An 18,943-nucleotide genomic window follows, 5' to 3' on the forward strand; every position below is an offset into this window, starting at 1 on the left:
TATGTACATAAGTAATTAGTGTACCAATCAAACTTACAAAATCCACTAGCATGCTTGATATCATCGGTACTTTAGTGTTTTCAAGAGTGAATTTTCCACATTTTTTTTTTTCAAACTAATTTGCTGTATCATGATTATTTATGCATGAAATGACCTTGAAAATAAAATATGACTGGATTAAAAGATTCCTGTAAAGATATCTTGTCTTAATCATAAATACTGTGACTAATACAGTTTATAGAACTTGAGAGGGTCACTGTAATAGTGAGTACAATGAAGTAGTATATCTTTAGTGTTATTAAGTGCAAATCATTGCTGAATAGGGTAAATTGCAGCCGGTTTCACTTTGAAAGCCCTAGTAGTGCTCACACTGTGTTATACGATAAATACTGAACCCACAGTAGTTGTAGGTAAGGTGATCAATGCTTCAAGAGTGAAGAATCACTTTCAGTTTTGCTGTTTTGGCTATTATCTAGAGCTAGAGCTAGATGTATGTCTTGTGATGTAAATCTGCATATTATTTTTGCATATTCATATATACTGTACATGTACAGTATGCATGCTTCTTGTGTTGGGTATCATGACAAGATTTGCACTCAATCTGACAGTATGTAGAAGGTAATAATATTATGTACAAGTAATTTAGATATGGAAGGGGGATGGGGGTGGCGGGGGGGGGGGCTACTATAACTTCAGTTCTGTTGGTTCCAGGGAGATGTAAGGTGTATTGAGCACTAATATAGTTTTCAGATATTGAACGATTCTGGTTTTAAATTGTTAGACCTGCCTGTTCATTGATGGTTCTGTTGTCCAGAACTTCGAAGTAGCTACAGAGAGCTCTTTCAAAACAGGACTCATTTCGAATCGAGAGTTTCGAATTAACTGTTTATCATGAATGAAGTTGCAGATGTCAGAAAGATGTTTAATCTCTGATCACATCCTTGAAATTCAAGGTGAAAAGAATAGAAGTTTTGAAAGTTTTTTCAAGTTCAATATTGGTTCTTTGGACATCTGGTTGTACTGTAGTTGTCACAATTGAATGTCATCTATATATACAGAACTATGATCCATAGGGCCGGCAAAGTAGTGTTGGCCATACGGGGGGGGGGGGGGGGCAAGGAGGCCTGGGTTTGGAAAATAGGGTCTCTTTTCATTAATTAGAAATTGTGCTCCTTTGTCCTTTGTTTTCATTTTTGTAATTAAAAAAAAAAAAGAGATGATTCAAAATTGTCTATTTGTTGAAACTTTTAACAAAACAAATTGTACGTAAATAAGTGATGTTCTGTGGGGAAAAAGGAAAAAGAAAATTCAAATACTGGAATTTGAGGCACAGAATGAACAGAGAGTTGAGGGTCCATAATGTTATGTTTTTAAGTGATTTGTGTGTGCTGAAATCAAAGTCACATGTTCCACCCCCCTTTGAAGTTTTTTGAAACCCCAACCCCCCAGGATCGATCCCCCACCTCCGTATGGTTGAGTACCATGTGAATGTGCAATGGTAATACATCATAAACAAGTTTATGGGAAAGATTTTATTTCGGGAAAAGATTTCAGAAAACCAAAAGGATCAATTTTTGCTGGCTTCACACGATGAACAGTGCTCGTTAGAAGATTAGAAATTTTAATTAATTGTGCCCACTACTTGAGAAGTCTAGACTAGAGACAATCAATCAGACACTTACTGTAGCTCATAAAATCCAACTGGATCAGAATTTTCCTCTTAATTTTATCCGGTTTCTCTTTCTTATAATTACTATACAATACAGCAGCTCATTGACCGTCACCCTGTTTGAATAAAAGACATGATCGGGACCTTGAATACTCGATTAACGAGGCTGTTTATATGAAACTGTACAACAGATGTCAACAGTAATCTACTGTAATCTAAAAGGCTTATGTTAAAGCTTTAACTTCATACTGCAGACTTGCAACAAGTACTAATACCTACAACACATGTACACAGTATAATTGCCTCCTGTTAAAATAGGTGTAAAATTGATGCTGTAGGTAACTTTTAGTGTATATATAATCTCTACATGTCTATTTTCCTATGTTTGTATGTGTCATGTTTATAACTCTCCTGCTCTCCAGAGCAATCATTCATGTGAATTTTAGTGGGTATTTTGATATTATTATAGGGCCTTTGGGATGTTCTCAGAGTTGATTTCGGGTGAATATGTTTATTGGTTGCCAGTCAATCACTAACATGATGTGCAGTATATACATATGGTCTATGGTACAGTATGTTGAGAAAATCAAGGTTATGTTGGCAATGTAGCATTCTTTAAAATCGATGTGAAATGAAGTTCGTATTAACTGTACCAGGCTTTCTTGGCGAGATTTGTGACTTTTTGGGGCAGAGAGAGAGTGGGAGGTGGGGGTGGGGGGAGGGGGCATTGGGTGACTTCTTAATTGCCTTGAAATTATCAGCAATTGTTTTAGATTTATTGCATTAGGGTGGGAAGTATACAGTTTTTACAGTGAGTCCTGAGTTGACAACCTAGTCAATAGGGTCTATGATGTCCCATCTGATTTTCATTTCTGTGTAAGTATGACTGTTATTCCTGTAGTAGTCAGATCAGTGCATAAGTCAGAGGGTGTATCATCACATTTTCATAAATCCTGTTCTATTTTATCTATCAACCACAGGTTATTCATAATGGGAATGGTGAATTATGCAGTCATTATCCAACAAAGCTCATAATTCAAGAATATGAAGTCAGCTCAGAGGACCACCCAGGGGCAGCGTAAGTCACTGCCTCGAGAGCATTTTCAATTCATGATTCAAGACATCGGTGACGAACTGTATAATATATTCTTTATTGCTTTTATTAAATATTGCCTCACAACAGTGAGTAATGGCTTATGATTGAAATATTGTACAAAATTTCAGTATGAATTCATACTTTCCAAATAGTCTCCAAGAACATTTTGAAAAAAGTTATATAAATGAACACAGCTGGAACTAACTTGCATCACAACACAGCTACTTCTTAAAGAACTGCTCTGGGGTACTGGCATATATCCCCTACACTTCCTGCCCATCCCCTCCCCCTTCCCCTCACTCTCAACCACTAAACAATAGTTAAAAGTTGATCCAAGGACCAAAATTGAAAAAACAAAATTGAAAAAAACTTTGAAAAAAACTGTTTTATTTTTTTTCGGGGGGGGGAGGCCTTTATTGCCCTTTTGGATCCAAGTAAGGCTATTGCTTATGTATATTGTTGTATTTATTTCATTCCTCACTTACCTGTCTCCATTCAACATATGCACTCTAAACCTAGTGTACGTCTGAAAGCCTTAAATCTTAAACCTATTGCCAGATTCACAGTGATCTCTGTAGAGGAGATTGTATCGAACCTATTATGATGGAGATGGTTTGTAAGACAACTTTTACAAGAAAAAATGTCGAAAGTTCAATATACCACGGTATGAAGTCCCTTTCCACACTGTTAGATATACACAATTCATAAAAAAAACCTTTTTGTACGCTCCGGATATGGGTTGCTGTGTTCATACTCACGGTTAATAATACCGCTTGTGATAATACCGCTTACTAAACATAAACTCTTCTTTTAAAGATCTTTTCAGCGCAGTTATTTACAGTCAAAGCAGACATAGACAGGAGGCCAACGGTACTTTTATTGTGGTTTACGTTCACAGTGCCTTTCAATGGTTGAATATCGAAATGTGTTTCGGTATTCTCAACATTTGTCATAACGACTGAATCCACGATTTACAAGTATCGTTGAGAAACTAAACTCATGTATCAAGTGTGGTTTCATTTTCACAAGGTTACCTCATTAAACACAAAAAATTTGTGGTTGTAGACAAGTTAGAGATGAGGTACGGTACTTATTGTGAGCTTACACCTAAAAGCACAAAGACTGTTGTACTACAGTAGCAGTGTCACAATTATAATGCATTTGCCATTTTGTCAAACATTTCACCAAATGATCCCACTATTACTCAAAGAAATGTTGCTAAAGTTAGAGGGCATGACGTTTGGATCCTACTGTAGCAGGATCGAAACATCAAGCTCAAACATCTCTCTTTGATTCGAAGAATGGATGAAATTATTCAAGCTACTGTACAATAAAACAGCCTGAGACATTTTTTTCTTCACTGATTGAAAGTTAACGACTAAATAATTAGTACTTTTGATTCCAAGATTCAGAACAGTTTTGGACTCATTCACTTTTGCACAAAATGGTTGTTATTAATCACATCATTTTGTAAAACCTGCAATACACAGAACATTTCCAAAAAGAGACTTGACTTTCTACCTCATTGCGCGAAATGAAATTCGACTAAGTTAGTCAAGCTAATTTCATGTAAATACATTATTACATGGAATGGTAACATTAAATAGCTACTCATGTACAGACCTACTGTATTCTTTCTCACATCGGATCATCTTTTAATATTATCATCTTTGTTGCTGTCTTTGTTTCTTCCGTAGTGTGGAACCGTTGTACGATATTGCCAAGCTCAGGGATTTCATGTACAAAACCAGGCTAGCCAGATGTAGGGGCAGATTTGTTGTTCCTGTAATCCTGTTTGATGGCAAGGTAAGGAATTCACCTCTATAGTTAGTCATTTCAAAGTTCCTAGAACCGTGAAAGGAAATGAACATCTCCCATAGCAATTTCAGTCGCAATTAGACACTTCTTGTTAATGACACAGCTCTTCCCAACTAGAAAAGACTGTACATGTGTTTGTCAGTGGCTTTTCCGTTTCCTCTGTTAACTTTTAAAGAGTGTAGTTTAGATGGAAAGTCCACCTTTGGAAGAGAAACATACGGTGCTCTAAGAGTTTCAGTAAAATTTGCTTCCAGTTCCTAAATTCTGCTTTTGAGATAACAAAGATTTGAATTTTGACGTTGACACATTTCGTACCAAAAGTAAGCTTGAATCAAACTGTATGATGTCATGGTGATGTAATAGATGCACACTGACAAATTTGGTTTTACGTTTGACTACAGAATTAACTGTTATTTTGCTACTTCTTTTATGATTGGAATGCATTCCATATGAGCTTGAATCAAAAAGTATGATGTCATGGTGATGTCAAAGAAGCACACTGACAAATTTGGTTTTACGTTTGACTACAGAATTAACATCCAATTTTGCTACTTCTAAGTGGAGTACATCTCCAATTAAATAGTCAGTGGTGTGTTATTTACTTCACATCTACTTAGCTCATGTTTGAACCTTATCAAATCCATTGTCAAAACAATAAAGTAAACACATGTTGCTGTCACTGTGCAACTATGACATCACACCTGTTTGCTTCAAGTATACTTAACATGATATAAACTGTGACATCTTCAATTACCAATATCTTGGGAAATTCTTTAAAGGAATAACAAATTTAACCAGTATGCTTAGAAAATAATCCTCTTTTCATCAGTTAAAATAAAGTTTCTCCCTCTGGGCAATCCTTTAAATCTTTCATCTTCTGGGCAATCCTTTAAATCTTTAACCTTTTTGGTCAGCGCTCTTGGTTTTTTAGTTTATCAATTTTCCATTTCCCCCCAAATATAGCATATTTGCAGATCAGCGACGTTAGCTGGAGGAGCTGAAATTTATGGCCGTTCGGGACTCCACTATATCTTCTCCGGTGAGCCATGAAACATTTATACCCGAACGTCATTGGCTTCGCAAAATATTTATATTATTAATGGTAAATTCATCGCATGGAACAAATAGAAATGTCAAGTACATTGTTTGAATAGTAGAGCTCTGTCTGCCAGTTGTTTATACTCTCAACAATATATATAAATATCTTGATATTGTCCATATTAATAATTAAGTTTGCAAAGTCATGAGGTTACCTTTTTACTTTATGAAGACTATGGTTGGTGTAAAATACCATGTTTTCTTATTCTCTGGATTGGTGGCTATTTGGAATAAGGAGAATAGGGGAGGGGGTATGTGTTGTGAGCATAAAACACAAATATTTACATTTACATTTTTCCAGCTGCTATCGTTTTCATTTGTAATTTGCGTTGACGTAATATCGATCAACAATTCTTTTAAAAAGTCATCGAAAAGAGTTAATTGTTCAAAATATGATTACAATCGAGAAAAACTATGACTCTGATCCTGACCTCCTAGCTCTGAAGGTTTCACTCAAAGGTCATCGAGAAGGAAAAAAGTCAGTAATGGTGATTAGTTGTGAAATGTGTGTCATATACAAGATTTGTCTCAATCACAAGGAAAATAAATTCTGGTCCAAATGAAAATAGAATAAATGGATCTGTGACAGTTATGCGCAAAGAGTGATATGGCATGTGAAGTAATATTCAGGATAATAAAAGGAAAATTGCTGGCTTAAGCCCATCTTTGGATCTGTCGTGATATCTGTGAAGCACCATCTCGTTATTATTAATTCATAAACACTTTGTTTTTTTTTATTGGCTTTCCACAGGTGGTTTGAGTCAAGCAGTAGAACCGAATGACACAGGCATCGTTGGAAGTGCGAGGTACCCGTTATCATTAAAGAAAACATTTATCAACTATTTTCATGTTGCATATCTTGTTCAAACAGGAACAAGATTTGTATGTAAGAAACCAAACCTAGGGTATTCGATAATAAGCCCTGATTCCATGTGTAGAAGCCAGGGAATTTCCCACGTCAAAAGAGTGGCTGCACCTACAAGAGACTTCACGAAAAATCTTAAAATAAATATATATCTGAATTTTAAAATTGCAGTGGTTTTGGTTATGTGAGTAACAAAAAAGAATGTCAGAATGAAAAATATCTTCATTGCTCTCATATCTAACCTGTCTCCTTCCCATCTCAATCTGCTGCCTCTTCCCTCCGTCCCTTCCCCCCCCCCCCCCCCCCGACACTTTCCTAGAACAGCTTTAATTAATGTAAGTATCTTTTCAGTGTTATGTCACTATCTTGAAAAAGTAGATTAATTAAAAATGTATGAAAGATTTACAAATGTTTTGAAATAAATTATGGTTGTGCTAATTACATAGTTATTATAGTCACCAAAGTTAATGGAGCAAACATTTTGACTGTTCTATTTTCTAGTAACAACGATTGGCCGTTGATGGACAGAGTGAGGGCAGCAGACATCAACCTTCTCCAGATGCTTTCAGTGACTCATATCTGTGACCTCATGTTGGAAAACAAGAAAGTCAAGTTTGGTGTGTAGTAAGTGGAAATGATGAGTTCATTTTTTTTTCCTCGTATGAAAGTGTTTATGAAACTTTCCAGAATTTTGGATGACAGACCTGAAAAATAATTCAGACCTCTCTCTTCAACTTTGGATAATTTGGATAACAAAAAAACAGCACACAATGCCACACCAAGCAAAGTTAAGCCATTGAATTGTCAAAGTTAGGAAGCAAATACTCTGAACTCAATCCAAAATTAGTCCCAGTCACACAGTCCAAATCATTAACAATGACATGACAAACCAATGGTTTTATTACTCTCTCCAAGCCCTACCCCAATCTTAGCCCAAAACCTCTCCTGGATTCTAGAGACCAAAACTCTACCACAAGATCCCAGACCAGTCTACAATTTATGTGCCAAAAGCAGCAGTGGAATGCTAGGTAAACCAAATTTGGAACCAAAATTTTGAGTGACATAACCAATCCCACTGTATGTTCAATTCCTCCTCTGCCTTCTTGATGTAATAACAAAACGAAATGACAAAAAAAAGTGTGGAAACGTTGGTAACGATTCTGTGGTAAGATCTTTGCCATTGAGGTTTGTTTTGGAATGGCTTCACAGTAAAGTGGGCAGTGTTGCATAATATATTTACATTTGATTGGTAACCTTGCAAAACCTGATACCATGGCATAATTAATCCCAGCACTGGCAGGGTACCCTACATCACTTTAATTATGGTGATGTCTGTTATTTAAAGTTGAGAGTCCTTTTTAACAAAAGAAAGATCAGAATAAAATTAAAGGTATAAATTATGAAAATTAAAGGTAGCAATAAACAGACACAGAGCTTTCTTTGTTTTTAATAGATAAAAATTGATACAATTTTTTGCTTTTATTTATACCATCCATTACTATTAGTTTTCCAAAAACTATGACTCAAAAAGTGCGCGTGCTAGAAAATGCCTTTGGCCTAATCTGAGATACTGAGTTTTGTCCGCGATAAGTAACGTTCTGTCCGTGCATTGAATAGAAGGCATTCATAATGGAATTATGTGACGATTATGCAATAGTAGCTGTCAAACACTGTTTTACTATTTATTTTCCGACCAGTGTATCATCCTCCGAGAAGATCGACAAGGAGAGGCGGTACGATGACTTTTGCCTCATCTCGACCCCCTACCCCGGTTGTGAGTTTTTCAAAGACTACAGGGACAACGGATTCAATGCAGAGGGTATCAAGTTTGATTGGTCACAGGTATTGAAACGATTAAAGGATATCAGGCTGTTCTTATTGGAAAAAATTAAATAATATTGAATAATAGGCAATATCACAGAATTTTCCTCTTTTTCACATGAATGTTTGTACTTTAATATCACTACCAGAAAATGTCTACAAATGTAACAATACAGCAGTGTCCTGCTGGATCCTCAATCAGGTCTCTCCCCTGTTGACAGCCCTGTGTTCTCTCGGTCAGTAACAATATACCCACCCCACCCCCTCTCACCCTCAAGCCAACATCCCATCCCCTCTCTGCTACCACCTAAAACGAATTACACTCCTCCTAACTATGTTAAGGATATATGAAGTGCACATATTTTTAATAATCCTTTGAGTTATATTTATAAGTGAAAAAATGTGACTAACTTATAGATATATTTCATAAAATCATGATAGTAATAATCCCATCATCAGAGTTTCAGTTAATGGTTTTAAGGTCACCCTAAGGAAACAAATCATCTCTTTGATTCATTTTTAGCAATTCGTCGATGCAAGTCTCAGTATTCCCGACAGTGTGGTCGCCGGTACGACCATAGACTGGCACATGTACAGAGCCTGGGATCTGATTAAAATCACGCAGAACTACCTGAAACTGCAACTGTCCATCATAACGAAAAGTAAGCACATCCTTATTACAGCACTAGTTAGTCCTTGCAATCAGATGCGTGTTAACGATGATAATAAATTATTATTATAATAATAAATCATCATAATAAATATTTCAATGATTCGACGGGTCATTAGCAAACTAAACGATACTTCTTCTAGGAAGCAGACTGCGTTTGTCCGTTTGAAAATAAACATTGTTTCAGTCGTACAATGGGAATGTATTTATTTGTACCCACTCAGTTATTAAGGCAATAGTTATAATAACATGAAAGTTTACATTGGTCGGACTCATTACATGGGAATTGAATCGTCTTTATTCTGTCGTGTGTCGAATTTCACTTGTGAACTACGGATACACTGCCCACTTGTGGCCAACCTTGTAAGATCAGTATAATAATACTATGCATAGCTGGTGGCAAAAAAAATCCTTTTTTTTGTGCTCATACTAAAGTAGTTTAGTACACAAACAATACTGTGGATCTCATTTAGTAGATGCACCATTAATCGAATCCACGAAATATAAAGCTTTGGGTATGTCTCAGTCTTGCTGCCATAACGTAAGGCTTTCAGAAAGTCACAACTCCACAAAAGCAGATACACAAGCGAAGGGAACACCACAGTAAAAAAAAACGCCTGATTCCAAATTCCATATCCCAGTTTCAAAAGTTCAAAAATTTGAAAGCTTTTGCCGTCTCAGTACAACATATTCATGCCTACAATACATATTGTCCGTTGTGCATCACTAAGTAAGCTCCGTGCGTAGTGTCATGTCGTTGGTTCTGCTCAAGAGAACTAAGTCACACAGGGCCTATTGTACAGTGTACTCTTTTGCAAATGATATTTTTTTCTTGCACCTATGGGGAAAATCACGGCTGAAGATAAGCAATTGAGTATGCACATTAGAATAATGGGGCATATGTGACTAATGAGCTTAGGCATATATCAAAGTTAGGGAGACTTTACCTTAGAGGGCCTCTGCGTAGACTATACTGCCTATAATATGTGTTTGTGTTGAAGTGGGCTGAACATATATTTGCCTGCAGATGGTGGTGAACCCCGGGAGCGAGAAAGTCTTTGCAGGTGCTACTTACGAAATTAATCCAAAGCCTGCGATGTTTATCGTCGGTTTGATGACTGGGAAACGGAAAGAAACTTCAGTTTCGGTTTTCAGAAGTGTTTTTGCAACCTCCTACTTCACAATTCGTTGGCATTTTAATATTAACAGTATGACAGAGTGTCGTATCGGCGTAGTGTTAGTGCTAAGGTGAATAACTTGATCGAAATCTTTCCTCAACCGACTCCTCACATGTACGTCACAGGTTGAACTGCAGTCACGTGAGCGCTGACGAATGTTTTCGAAAAGAGCCAATTGCTTGTCCAAATGTGCTAGGTTTGATCAAGTTTTACCGAGTCCCAAAAGAAAATAAAACAAATGTGCCATACATTGATGGAAAGGTACAAGTGTAAATATTCAATGTAACATAAATCTGAACGGATAAGAGGATGTGGAAAAAACCACCAGCTTCGCCTTTTAAGCCTCTCACAAAAGTAGATGGACAGACTTATACACCGAGCATCCTAACCTGACAAACAAACGTCGTTCTGAATAAAATATTAACATTTTACCAGATTTCCTGTCCAGATATTGGTAGATATTGGTGTATGTCCTCTAATCTTTTCTTCCTTAAACCAAGCATTTTTTTTTTATATTTAATATTTATATCTTTCTGTCTTCTAGATGATGCTGGTCTCTTGGTACATTGTATATCAGGATGGGACCGTACCCCTCTCTTTATTTCACTTCTCAGGTTATCTTTGTGGGCGGTGAGTCTAATAAATAAAAACCTTACTTTATATAACCCGTACTTCCATGGTATTCAATTTGAAATAAATGTTAAGGAAAAAAAGACTTATATGTATGCATAGTTTTACACTGCCAGTGCCACTGGTAGAATAGGCTTAATGGCTATTGTTGTTGGAGGGGGGGGGGGGGGGGGAGAGGTGGGCAGATCCTTCTTGCATTATTCAAAGTGGACATAATTGCCCAAATGTTAATTCTTAGTAAAAAAGTAAAAATTACCTGAGGAACCATGTTTATCTGAGAGAAAGTAAAGTAAGAGGATTTTACCAAGAAATGAAAATAAAAATAACAAAGTAAAGAAAAAAGAATAGTTCATTATTTTCCAAAGTGGACACGATTGGCTAAATTTGTGTTTTGTGTTTCCCAAACGACTCCCTCTCCCTCCTCCCCAGCAACTTCCAGGTGTCCTACATGCATACCTTTAAGTGAGTCATGTAACAGTTCAGAATCACATGGTGGGGGAGTATGAAAGCAGACTGAAGTAAGATTAAAATTCCATAACGAAAATGGAACCATGTATAGTTATGTGCACCATATACCTTTATGTACTTACAGAATGTCCAGGGTATTAAAAAAAAAACTTGGTCCTGATTTTATTTTCGGTTTCACTTGAATAGTCATAACAGCTATAGAGTCATACATGAAAGAAGGCATATATCAAAATGTTGTTGGTCTAACCCTTCAAAACAGACAACTATAATAAAATCACTTTTGTCAATTTGCTGTGGCATTTTCACCACAAAATAGAATGGTGAAATAGTTTTCACTTTTTAGTTTGAAACATTAATTAACTTTTGTTTTAATTATACTGGTAGGATGTCTATGGTTAGTATGTATTGTGGATATTTCCTTTAACTGACAATGCAGAGTATGTAATCAAATAACGAAACTTGTCGCACAATTTTTTCACTTTATCTATAAAAGTCAAACCTCACTCGACAGCATTCTGAAATCTGCTGATGACAAAACTTGTGTCGTTGGAAAACAGCAAAATGTTACTGTTTGATGCTGTTTAAATGTTGAGGAAGCTTCTTAATTAATTATGATTCTTGCACATAAACCTTGTTTCCTTCATGAAGTGCTCATGAAGTTTCAAAAGTTCTGTGGGTTTTATTATGTAATGCCGTCAAGGACTTTATTTTGGTCAACATTTTACGTGTCTAAATTGGCCTTTCATCCTTCAGCATGAACTAAAAGGTTAAAATATTTTGGCAAAAAAGATTATTATGACTAGAATTTAGTCTCTTTGGCTAAATTTAATACTTCACTACATATTTAATACCGTCACGTCATTAATATGATATGTCCCACGATATCTTGATCACATCAATGCTGATGTTTGCCGATGATGATAAACAACGTTCCTTCTCCCTCCATCAGGACGGTAGGGTGAACGCCTCGTTGACTGCAATAGAAATATTATACCTGACGATATCCTACGACTGGCTTCTCTTTGGGTGAGTAAAATAACAGCTTGTCTGGAGGTTGCCACGGTGGTACATGATTTAGGGTACCAAGATCAGTTTGGTAGTTTGCAGCATAAGGCATCAGAACATCAAATAACCGATAACAAAAATATCAGCTCTGTTAATGACACCAAAGGCTAGGAGAATAGAATGAGGTTTGCGGCCTTCTAGGTTTCTGCCAGTTTTTAAACTGGCAGGGTTGGGTTTTATTTGACAATTCTGGGGAATACCATATTCATAAGACAGACTTCCTTTCTTTGGGTGAGGGATGGTAGATCTGAAACTTAAATATACAGTGATTTCAGGCTGGAATGCCTTGTTAGTACAGGATTGCTCAACAAAACCTCATTGTCTAAACAAAACAGATTTTTGTACTTCTACGTTTGTTTTAATTTTCCCCAAATTTTGTATGAGCAAATTAATACCTAAAATAAAATCCAGGCGTTTTGTGGCGAAAACAGAGAGTTGTTGTGATTTGATTGAATAATAAAAAAGTAATATTCTGAATTTTTTAGGAAGAGCAATACTTCAACATGCTAGGGTGATTGTAAGCTAGCTGTCAGAAATAAAGGAGTGTTTACCAAAACAAACAAAATAGTGGAGAGGACAGCAGCTTTAATATGGAATGAATAACCAGGGGCTGGTATCGACAAGGCAGTTTGCTCTATTCAAAGTATTTAAGAATATTTATATATTTATAATCCAATATTTATATTCCAATATTTACAATCCAATATTTATAATCCAATATTTACCTGCTCCACATGTCTTGTAAGCCTTCTTTGTTTCGTTTCAGGCACAATCTAAGTGACCGATTAGACAAGGGAGAAGATGTGAGTTGTAAAATTTTAATTTATGATTATGTAAATCTCTGGGAATATTCAATAACTGTACATTTTTGATAAGATATTTTTAGTACATAAATGTCCAACATATTTTATATTAAATATTTAGTATCTGACAGTGTTCAGTGAAACAAGTAATTTGTAAAATCTTCTACAGAGCCTTAGAAACAAGCAAAGGAATAATTAATACAAAAGCTGAGTTTGGCATTACAGCAATTCCCTCTCTAAGCCTAAACCTATTTAATCGAAGGGGGGGGGGGGGGGAGGTTGGCTTATTAAGACTTGAGGGTTTGATTTGCAATAACACAGCAACTTTCCTGCATTATTCATTAGATATTTTGTAAAAAACAACATTCTTTTATTTCAATGTGATATATAGAAGTATGTAGAGCATCCTTTTGTTTTTCTTCCTCGCTCAGTCAAGTTTAGATATTTGTTAAACTCATACTGTACTGTCTCAAAGGGAATTTATTTCAATTTTTTCAAATTATTTTGCCAATATTGCTATCGTCGGAAAATGGGATGTGGTCCTGTTTGACACGTTCAACTTCCAGGAAGCCTCCCACAGTGATCGGATTGCAACCCTGTTTAATGATTTCCTAAAGCATGCTAAAAGGATAGTTAAGAGGAAAACTTAGTTATGTCGAATTGAAAGAACAGCCTATACTAAGGCATCGTGGTGAAATTTGTGTTTTCTCAAGATATTGATGCTTTGATATTAGAAATTGTCACAGTTGGTTACCAAAAGCGAACTTGAAGCAAGTAGGTGTGATGTCATAGTTGCACACTGAGAGCAAAGTGCTTAGTTTTTGCCGTTTTTTTTGGGGGGGGGGGGTGGGGGGGGAATTGATTTGACATTGCATTGGGCAGAGTTCCATCTTTGCTTGAAAGGGTGTGTGAAGTTATCAATACCCACCAATGACTGTACCGTGTTAAAATGTCAATGTACCTCAACTTTGAAGAAATAAAATTCGATTTTAAAGAAAAAGAAATTTGTCAGTGTGCACCTATGACATCACACCCTGTTTTCCTCAAGTTCACTTTTGGGTACAAAACATGTCATCTTCAAATGTTGTCGTCTTGAAAATAATGAGGATAAGTAAGTGGGCCTGACGTTTCGATCCTAGCAGGATATTCTTCAGAGGCTGAATGAAAATTATCTTACACAGGCTCTTTAGAAGATGAGCAGTTTGCTAACAGTTTTTGTTTTATTTTGAAAATAATGAATAGGAATTGATGGCAACTTGAGCCAGGATGATATGGATATGTTCCTCTCTCATCAGCCCGATAAAATAAATTATCGCCTGGAATATTCCTTTCTTTTTAATTGCATCTTGCTCTACCATACTTAGTATAAGTAGTTTATCACTGCTGAGATGAGATGGGAGAGAGAGAGAGAGATGTGAATTTTACAGATGACAATGAAACATTAAACAATACAACCTAACCTTTGTAAAGAAGACAGAATATTTTCTTACAATCACATCTGCTTTTATTTCCCCTCTTCTACAGATTTTCTTTTTTTGTTTCAACTTTTTAAGACATATCACGTCTTCAGAATTCTCCGTAGTGAGGTGAGTTTCTTCATCCAATACTTTGGGGGTATTTTTTTTTTTTGAGTTTTGAAGAAATTTTTTACCAAAATATGTTGTACCATGTAGGGAGGGGTAGGTTAAATATTCCTTTTTTGGGGATCAGGCATACTTGAAGCTTCATTGGAATTATATTTTTCTTTTGCATTACAGACCAAACAGGACCATAAACAGTTCGTGTGAATCTATGGTGCTATTAGGTAAGATTTGACCCCATAATTTTTGACATAAAAAAAAACATAAACTTCTTCACACATGTTAGTATTTTGATTTTTTTTTTTTTCTCATGAAAAACATTTTCCAGGAAATGTAATGAATGTTAGTTTCGTTGTTTGTTCTTGTAAAGTAAAAATGATGCCTGAGGTAGTAAAAGTTGTGATATGCTTCGATCTCACAGTTTCTCACTTTGATGTTCGTCTGTAACGTAACGACTCCAGCATCACATACTATTGTATGTTCTGAGGCAATCCTGTGTATTAGAGAAATACAGGCTTATAGGCAAATATGCCAATTTCTTTTCTTTCCGGAATTTTCAGGACTTCCTCATACTACGTATAGTCACCTTTCACCTTGTTTGCTCATAGAATAGAATGATTTTTAAACGGAATGGGGAGTTGACAAAATAAATCTCTCAGATCTTGGTGACACAGGAGTGTTTTTAGGAAGATGTTTATTTTTATGGAAATTTGGAAGGGATGTCCCCGCTTGAGAACTCTTTCCCTGAAGTCCCTCCCACCCTCTCCCTCCCCTCCCAACCCCTCCCAACTCCTTTGTAGATTGGTGGGGATACATGTATATCACAATTAACATCTGGTCAACATCAATCTCTTTTGTCGAGGTACTTTGGACAAGACTTAAAGGTCATTTCCAGGCCAGTTGATTATATGCGCTTTATTTCTTATCTTCATTTTTTCTCGCACATGTAGATAAAAATTCTGGCAGTGTGCTAGATGGTAGTATACCCAGTAGCCATTCGTCATCAAAAAACACATCACATAAGAATCTAGATGGGTTTGAAGGAACCAGCCAATTTAGTGAAAACCAGTTGAAGTGCAATAGGTAAGATCTTAAGCTACAAATGCGTGTATGGGTGTATGTATGTGTATGATTGTACGTATGCGTGTCTGCGTTGGTGTGTATGTGTGTGGATATGCGTGTGTACCTTTGTGTGTTTGTGAATGTGTATATGCATGCATGTTTATATTTACCCTGTTTTTATGATGTATAGGTATTTATGTATGTGTGTACGGGTGTTTGTATGTGAATGTGTGTGAATGCATGCCTGTTTATACATACCCTGCTTTTTATGATGTGTGGGCGTGTGTTGGTAGATCTGTCTGTGTATGCATGTTTATATGTAGAAAGTTCATCCAGATGTTCTGTACAGTGTAAGTAGAGTTGGGTCGGGATTTATGTCCGTAAACCCAAAAAAATTAGGATTAACAAAGGCAGAAATTCTCAGTCAAAAAAGAACTGTAAATTTTGAATGGATTGGGTAAAATGGTTTTACACCCTTGTCTGTGATAATGTGCCCTGTTTAAAGTTACAACCACACAACCCAAAATATCATATCAATTTATTTGCAATGCCATCTGACAACAACATTGTGGTCATTACCTGTAACAGGTAATATTCTCTAAGACTGTTTGACAGGATATATTTGTTGATACTATCAGCTGTTTTCGATACTGACCTTAGAATAGTTATGGTACTTTATAACATACCATCACAAAAGTACTCAGGCCTCTGTAGCAAAATGAAATGTTATTTTTTCGCTCTTTAAATATTAAAAAAATGACAGAACGAACTTCACCTCTTTCGCAGTGTAATCGAAACAGAATTTTACCCGGGCAAGTCCAACGCATTGTACAGTAGCTCTGAAGGGCCTTCGGGTACTTCTAATCCAGTATCCAGTCCCATCGAGGTGCCTCTGAAAGAAATACTCGAACTAGCGAAAAATGAGGTAAAACCATTAATTTTTGATCAAATTTATGTCATCCTGATATCAAAACAGTAGGGACTCTCCTCCCCCCCCCTCCCTTGAGCATTTTTTTCTGTACGTTTTTATGATATCGCTAGTAATTTCAAAATAGAAAATGCTTAGATGCAACTTGCAAGGCCTGGGAAGTGCCATTTCCAGCGATCTGGGAGGCATTTTCGGCCCAATTTTTTTTGTACGCTTCGCGCCAACCCATGGTGGCGCTACTCTTAGATAGTTTCCAAAGGCGAAACTACGGCTCTGATAATTTGCCTACAGGTTCGCCCCTCCCGAAGCAAATTCCTTGCTACGTGTCTGACGAGCCTTTGTTCAAACTGTCTAAGAGATTTGCTGGATTATAGTCCATACGTCATGTTATTATCACTTTGACTAAATTTGCGTTTCATGTTCAGATTAATTATTTTTTCAATGACTTCTGTAGATAAATATGATGGGTGGCATGACAGTCTCGGGCCCAAAATATTCTCTTTGTGAAAGATAATTTCTCTCATGAAATACAAGGATTCTTAATAAATGTCTGCAGCTTTTCACTCCCAATCTCTTTGTTATACTCTTTTCATACTTTTGAGGAGGCAATAAGAGCTATGTTACAAAAGTATTTTCACAAAGGAAGCTGTTAAATTATGTAAATATTAAAGGAAATGAAAGGAAAGAAATATCAGAAAAGAAAGAAAAAGATTGTTCATTAAAGCTTTTTATGGAATGCCAACTGTGTAAATATTAATTTTTTTTGTTTTGTTCCATTTCCAGGCTACTCCTCCATCAGCATGTGGAAGGTAGGATTTCATTCTCTTCAGTATAGGAAGGTAACGGCAGGGGAGGGGGGAGGGAGTGGGAGGGAGGGAGGGGGAGGGAGGGGGAGGGATGGGTCAGTGTGGCATGGAGGGAAAACTGGAATTCTGGATTGTGCAGTATGGTACTCTGTAGTGTGTATGCCGCAAGTTTGATCTATTTCAAACATCATTTGGTAAGTACCGACATGGAAAATACGCAGCATGGTACAAAAAATTCAGTACCAAATATCATTTTTCTTTTTGAGTCATCGAATTTGTTTAAAAAACATTCATTCATTATATTCATTATACAAGAAAGCTCACCTCATTGCATAAGAAAGCCGAGTCATTTGCATTTATCACAAGCCATACCAAGCTGATTCACCAGAAAGGCACCAAAAGGGTGCGTGATGGGTTGGGGAAAAATGGGTGGGGAAGAGTGGGAGAGGAGTGGGAGGGAGATAGAGAGTAGGGGCAGAAATGGAGGCTTAGGGGAAAAAGGATCCATTTGCTAAGTGCCAACATCAAAAGTATGCGGCACGGTATAAATTCTTTAGTTATCTAAGCTTACGAATGCAAGAAAGCTCAGCTTTATTTGCATAAGATAGCTTAGTAATTTGCACATGTCACAAATCATATCAAGCTCATTCAATTATTAATGCACCAAAAATGAGGGAAAAAAGGGGGGAGAGGGTAAGGGAGGTGAGGGGAGTGGGGGGGTAGAGAGATGGGAACGGAGTGGAAGGGAGGTTAGGTGAAGACGAGGGTGGTACTGATGACCAATAAATAGGTGCAGCCATTGTTCCAAGTCTTCATATTTTTTGGGTTCCACTTTGCACTGTTTCGTGTTTTTCTTCCACCTACCTGCCCGCTACATTTGCACCTCTATTTTCTGATTTTATTTATAAACGGCCACAGCTGGCAAATGGTAAGTGGTCTGGGAACCATTCACGACGCTACCACACCGCAAAGCTCTCCAATCTCGCAGCGCTCGGAGAAGTCCAGTCTATCTAGCGCCAGCACTGACGCGTGGTAAGTGCTTCCTCCGTCAGCAAAATAGATATATATTAATGTCGGCAAAAAAATATATTTATATTTATACATATACATATATATATATATATATGTATATGTATATATATAAATATATATATATATATATATATATATATATATATATATAAAAATATATATATATATTTATATATATATATATATATATATATATATAGGGCATTATATATATAGCGCATTGATCATATGGAGTTTGCGCTTTATAAAAGTATGTATATATATATATATATCTATATATATATATATATATATTCTCTTTTCATCCATACATGCAGAGGTGACAAAGTCGCCTCTCCAAAAAGGAAAGTTTTA

General features: G+C 36.4%; 1 protein-coding gene across 2 annotated transcripts in view; it reads left to right on the plus strand.

Annotated features, from left to right (window-relative positions):
* Nucleotides 1–18,943, plus strand: part of LOC139961940 (phosphatidylinositol-3,5-bisphosphate 3-phosphatase MTMR14-like) — a 31,387-nt gene that overhangs the window by 3,574 nt on the left and 8,870 nt on the right. The window contains exons 3-18 of one of the 2 annotated variants that reach the window (XM_071961642.1): nucleotides 2,650–2,747; nucleotides 4,463–4,571; nucleotides 5,547–5,622; nucleotides 6,433–6,487; nucleotides 7,048–7,170; nucleotides 8,244–8,388; nucleotides 8,891–9,029; nucleotides 10,760–10,845; nucleotides 12,263–12,339; nucleotides 13,145–13,181; nucleotides 14,706–14,767; nucleotides 14,939–14,985; nucleotides 15,712–15,844; nucleotides 16,610–16,748; nucleotides 17,535–17,560; nucleotides 18,476–18,589. In XM_071961642.1, the coding sequence (XP_071817743.1) occupies nucleotides 2,650–2,747; nucleotides 4,463–4,571; nucleotides 5,547–5,622; nucleotides 6,433–6,487; nucleotides 7,048–7,170; nucleotides 8,244–8,388; nucleotides 8,891–9,029; nucleotides 10,760–10,845; nucleotides 12,263–12,339; nucleotides 13,145–13,181; nucleotides 14,706–14,767; nucleotides 14,939–14,985; nucleotides 15,712–15,844; nucleotides 16,610–16,748; nucleotides 17,535–17,560; nucleotides 18,476–18,589 (1,466 nt within the window). The remainder of the gene's footprint in view (nucleotides 1–2,649; nucleotides 2,748–4,462; nucleotides 4,572–5,546; nucleotides 5,623–6,432; nucleotides 6,488–7,047; nucleotides 7,171–8,243; nucleotides 8,389–8,890; nucleotides 9,030–10,759; nucleotides 10,846–12,262; nucleotides 12,340–13,144; nucleotides 13,182–14,705; nucleotides 14,768–14,938; nucleotides 14,986–15,711; nucleotides 15,845–16,609; nucleotides 16,749–17,534; nucleotides 17,561–18,475; nucleotides 18,590–18,943) is intronic. The other variant, XM_071961643.1, reaches the window with a different exon arrangement.

This window comes from Apostichopus japonicus, chromosome 20 (genome assembly GCF_037975245.1).
Source record: "Apostichopus japonicus isolate 1M-3 chromosome 20, ASM3797524v1, whole genome shotgun sequence".
Taxonomy (NCBI): Eukaryota; Metazoa; Echinodermata; class Holothuroidea; order Aspidochirotida; family Stichopodidae; genus Apostichopus; species Apostichopus japonicus.